This window comes from Chelmon rostratus, chromosome 21, assembly GCF_017976325.1.
Source record: "Chelmon rostratus isolate fCheRos1 chromosome 21, fCheRos1.pri, whole genome shotgun sequence".
Lineage (NCBI taxonomy): Eukaryota > Metazoa > Chordata > Actinopteri > Chaetodontiformes > Chaetodontidae > Chelmon > Chelmon rostratus.
The window spans coordinates 16,449,577-16,455,288 of record NC_055678.1 but is presented as its reverse complement, the minus strand read 5'-3'; the positions used below and the strand labels follow the sequence as shown (position 1 = coordinate 16,455,288).

At 45.1% G+C, this 5,712-nt stretch overlaps 1 protein-coding gene across 1 annotated transcript; it reads left to right on the top strand.

Moving 5' to 3' along the window:
• Positions 1–297: 297 nt before the first annotated feature.
• LOC121625106 (dexamethasone-induced Ras-related protein 1-like) lies at positions 298–1,804 on the top strand. Its single transcript, XM_041963160.1, has 2 exons — positions 298–608; positions 843–1,804. Exons 1-2 carry the CDS (start codon positions 338–340, stop codon positions 1,370–1,372), a joined length of 801 nt encoding a protein of 266 aa, XP_041819094.1. The 5' UTR covers positions 298–337; the 3' UTR covers positions 1,373–1,804.
• Positions 1,805–5,712: the final 3,908 nt, after the last annotated feature.

Below are 5,712 nucleotides of genomic sequence, written 5' to 3'. Positions count from 1 at the left end.
AGCTGCACGGTCCCATCGCCCCAGTGTTAAACTGTGTCCTGCTTTTTGTCTGTTTGTCACTGTTTCCCAGCGCTGCTTCTCCTCTTCCTTTGAAATGACAGACTGACGCACCAGTGAGAGTTTGGTCCGCTTCTCCCTGCGCTCTGTGGCGCTCACGGTCCCTGCTCACTGAGCTGTGACGTCGGCAGGAGGAGGGGTCCGCCGCGTGCTTAAATACACGGCCGCAGTCCCGAATCCAGACAGCAACGCACAGCAGAGCGAAACCACAGCGTCCACACACACCAAAGGCTCCTCGACCGCCTTTTACGCACACACGTCCACGGACCCGGGTATAGCCATGATTAAGAAAATGTCCCCATCAGAGAGCGATTTTGACATCCCAGCAAAGAACTGCTACAGGATGGTGATTTTGGGATCCACCAAAGTTGGGAAAACGGCCATCGTGTCCCGGTTCCTGAACGGGAGGTTTGACGAGCAGTACACGCCGACCATCGAGGACTTCCACAGGAAACTGTACAGCATCAAGGGAGACGTTTACCAGCTAGACATACTGGATACATCAGGGAACCATCCATTCCCCGCCATGAGGAGACTATCCATACTGACAGGTACTTATCCACATAGGTGTCTTTCCGCTTTACGAGTAGTTATAGAGAATCAGAAAGCAGTGATAATCAGAAATTTTGAACGCTACAAATATGTTGTCACTGTGCGTCCTGAGCGCATGGCTGCAGGGTGCAACAGTGCGTGACAGGTTGAGAAAACACACAGGCGGCATCTCTGTCACTGTGCCCGCATCATAAGCAAAACCTAACCAAAGCATCTCCTCTCTCTCCCTCCAGGCGACGTGTTCATCCTCGTCTTCAGCCTGGACAACCGAGACTCCTTCCACGAGGTGCAGCGGCTCAAGCGACAGATATTCGAGACCAAGTCGTGCCTGAAAAACAAGATCAAGGAGAACATCGACGTGCCGCTGGTCATCTGTGGGAACAAGGGCGACAGAGAGTTTTACCGGGAGGTGCAGCAGGAGGAGATCGAGCAGCTGGTGGCCGGGGACGAGAAGTGCGCGTACTTCGAAATCTCCGCCAAACGCAACGAGAACGTGGATAAGATGTTTCAGACTCTGTTTACCTTGGCCAAACTACCTCACGAAATGAGTCCCGACCTTCACCGGAAAGTGTCCGTGCAGTACTGCGACATGCTGCACAGAAAGTCTCTGAAGAACAAGAAGATGAAGGACATTGGGGAGGCGTACGGCGTGGTCACTCCGTGCGCCCGGAGGCCCAGCGTGCACAGCGACCTCATGTACATTAAGGAGAAGGCGATAGGGGGCGGCCAGGGCAAAGACAAAGAGAGATGTGTGATCAGCTAAGCGGACTGCGAGGCGCAAACTCAACGCAAAACCTTTGGAAGGAGCCGGAGCCTTGTGCGTCAGCTTGAGAGGCGACCTGCGCGGCCGGCTGTGCTCAAACTGACACGTGAGGTGTGGAGACGCCGGAGCCGCCGCGCGCTTTGGCGCAGTGCCGTTTCCAAGGACACTGACTGGACTCGCGAGTGCGCGAAAACCACCAAAAAAAAAAAACCTTGCCCACGAGACTTGTGAGAATGTTAGCTTGTCCTGTCAATCAGAGCCCCAATGTGTGACGTGGCTTCATACCTTGTGAGACTCGCGCATCGGTGCGTAAAATGTATTTTGTTGACGTCATGCCTTTTCCAGATGTCAGAGGGGAGACAAAAGAGACCCTTGGTGGGGGAATAATGTTGTTTACATCTTATCATAGATTTTCTAATAGCTAAGTAAACTTGAATGTTTTGTTGTAATCAGAACTATTTTTTTTAATTGTGAATGTATATTTATTGTCAATGTAAATTTTTGCAAAGAAGTCAAACAAAATCTTAAAATAAAATAAAAAAAACATAAAGGAAAACTTGTTTTGCATTGTCTCTCATTTCTTCTATTTTAAGTTCTTTGTCTACTGTTGAACTTTTTACACACAACCAACAAACACCTACTGTTCACTCAGCCCCATACAGCAAACACACAAATACTGCAGCCAAGCTTTAACCCCTGAGGCAATATTGGGCCAAATAATAGCCAACATCTCAGCAGTTATAACAGTATTCTCCAAAAATACAAAAGCACAATTGTGCAGCAATATTTCAGAAGAGAAGATAATTAGAGAAGCCTGTAAAATTCACAAACATCCGTAGAAGAGTGTTGACCTGTGTGTGGCACCCGGATCCAAACAGGAATAATGTTCATCTGGTAAACAAAGTGCAGCACAGAGAACTTGGCTGTGGTTTGAACAGGAAAGAAAACCAATCTGCAGTTGAAACAGAGATGAAACCATCATATTGGTATCGCCATGTTTTAAATACACAATCTGTCTGCACTGCTGTGACTCCAAATCCAATAGAAAAGATATGGACCCTGTCTGTTTTTTTCATTTTAGGGCTAGACCTAAATATATCAAAAGTGAACAAATAGTGATGGATATGTATCTCCCACGCTCCCAATGATCAGTCACAGTCTTTTGGAAGAAGACAAACAGACCAAGTGTTGTTAGACAGAGGGACACAGAGGGAAGAACAGGATGTGTCTGAGAGAGGTTTGTGGAGCATTGACTGCTTGTGTGCAATGTGTGGATGCATCAAACAATTAAGATGATGGAAACCTTGCAACATGGTGAATCCGAGCTCAACGATTAAAATGCTTTAAAATTTCGCATGTGTTTAGGTTATGAACAAAAGATGGCCGCACGTCTGAGAGGCTGTTATTTGGGGTTATTCCTCATGTGTGCCTCAGTGAGTGCTTTGGTTGCAGAGGCACCTGTTTGTTTGTTGGCTGTTGTGCACATGTGTGCAAAAGAACATCTGCAATCAGCGTGTTTAAAGTAATCACCCAAATCCTGAGAGTGAACGAATGAAGTGGATTTTTCTCCTTCACCTTTCACTTTCTCCTCCCTCACAATGACTGAAGACTGGCAGAACAAACGCCCTTACTGTAACACTGAAATCATCATTCTTCAGCAGTCCACTCATGCATTTTAATTACAGACTGTTCAAAAAAAATCCACCCACGCAGTACGCTGGAGAGTTATTACACCCTGCAGATCCAAACAAAGCACACAGCTTGTTCTCCTCGTGGTTTTAATTCTACGTTATTTGCACCTGCCTCCACCTTTCCCCCTGAGATGAACCAGAAACACAGCATCCAGTTCTTTTTCCTCTCTCTCTGTGACGTGCAGGCTCCACGCTATCAGCAATAATCCTCAATACGGTTCCCTGCAACTCACACACACACACACACACACACATACACACACACATACACACACAGAGTCAAGCTTCCATCAATTCTGGGGACTTAAATTAATTTCCAGGAGACTTACCCTAACCATTACCATGACTGCTTCTTCTTAAATTTAACAATTTACATTATAGGGACTTGTGTTTTGTCCTCACAAAGAAGACATTTCCCCACAATGTGAGTAATACAGGTCCGCACACGCAGAGAAAGAACAGCTTGCATTAATCCTGCGTGTGTGTGAGAGAAAGTGTGTAAGGAGTCAGGGACACACAGCAGTGTACTGTAACACTGCCCTCCTACTAATCAGTAACACCATGTGCTGGACTCCCTGTTGCATTTATAATGAAAAGACATAATAACAGAGTTCATTAATATGCATCATTGTCCCAATTAGCTGAAAGCCAAACCAATGACTTCCTCATTACGAAACATGTGTGTTGATCTGTAATCTGAGGAGTAGCAGCAGTTAGCCTGAGGCCGGACACTCAAATACAATGTAGAATTATTTCCAATGAGATGATGAGGCTTTCACAATCATTGTGAACCAATCAGAGCACACACTTCACCGTCACCATCAATCTAGCATAAAAACATTTGTACCAGCGTCAGAGGGGCAGAGGAAGGCCAGAGGCACAGTGTAAGATAGTACAGAGTGTGCCACATAGCAGGGCAGCGGAACAGCAAGAGGACGGGTTACTCTTCCTCAGAATGCCTCGTCGTCTGAAAATATGTCAAATCAAAATATCTCTGGCGCAGATGAAGGACACCCATTTAACTCGCATCCACATGCATAAAATACAGGGGATGTAAAGAAAAGGCTCTGCTCTGCTCCAGTGTGACATAAGCACAATTTTACTTTCCATCCACTGTTTTCATCAGCAGACAGCCAGAAAACACACACACACACACACACACACACACACACACACACACACACACAGCAATTACTTGCTTAAATTTCAGTTCTACAGTTTGAATGAAATCTGTCATGTTACGTCAGCAGGCCCGATGATTGAGGCTGTTATTCTAACAAGAGTGTTTTCACATAAATCACACAGCCACGCCGACTCCTGCAGCCTCTAGTGCCCCCACTGGTAAAGCAGGGTGGTGCATGTGATTGTGTCCCACATCATAGTGCAGATGAAGTGTGAGGAAAAGAAAAGTGATAAAATGAAGTTAACTAGTTTGTTAAGTTGGTCTTGATTTTTGAATGTGCTGTGTATGGACTATCGTCCCACAATGCAATGCACAAAGGGGACCATCTTGCTTCTTCTGAAGGGGAACTCCACCCATGTTCACAGGTGTTTGGGGCTACTGCTGCATGTGCGGAAAAAGGTGTAGGAAGCCTTTTGTAGCTTCAGAGGGAGGTCCATAAAGTCTGAGAAATTGCCTCACGTGATGCGTCACTTGAGTCAGGAAGGGTTGGCGACGAAGACCACAAGACTGAAAATAAAGAAAATCTGTTGTGGACAGATGAGAGCTTTTCTGATTCTGATGCCTGAGCTTAAATTTGTTGACCACCTATATGAAAAAAACAACCTCATCTGACTGCTGGCAAAAGAAATGCGAACTGAAATGTCATGGATGATGAAAAAAATGAAGGAAAAACAAGGTTAGGAAATAAGAGACAAGGGCTGAGGAGAAAAGTGTCGTTTTTTGGGTACCAACAAACATGAATTCATTCTTTTAGTGTTTGGTTTTATTGCTCTGTCTGTTGAAAGATCACACTGGCACCCTTTACACACCCACAAACACACTCCTTGGGTTTGCAAAAGAAAATGAATAAATGAATAAGGGAAATGAAAGGACGCTTTGATTTTCACAATTGTTTTGCTTCTTGGAAATGTAATGTCAGTGAAAAAACAAGAGCTGTAGTGAAATATTCCAATCTCAGTATTTAATCAACTGAAAACAATCAGCCTGACGCACACCACTGAAGAAACACAGGGCAAGAGATTTTTCTATATAGTGACTTACGACACAGTAAAGGTCTGTGGGATCCTGCTTATGCAACACCATGTCGTAACCGACCTTAGGCATCTCATAAGTTGGGGGCATCAGGATTTTAGTCAGAGAGCTGAGATAGTCTCCTGCATGAGATGCCTCTGTGGACAGTAATACCTGAGAGCTATAAGCAATCTGCGATGCTCTGTGCATCCCAGGAGTTCTTTTCTGATTACTTTACCCTCTGTGTGCTCACTTTCCAGCAACCAATCCAGTGGACCCCCTGGTCTCGGTCAACAAGCCATGTTTTTATCTGCCCATCTGTTTTCATCGGTATTTCATTATTTGTCCAGTATTTTGATTCAGCTTGGCTTTATCTGACTATTTTAACGCTTAGTTTACTAGATTCAAACCTGCAGTAATGCTTTATTTAGTGCAGCTGACCAAGCTGTAAAAAC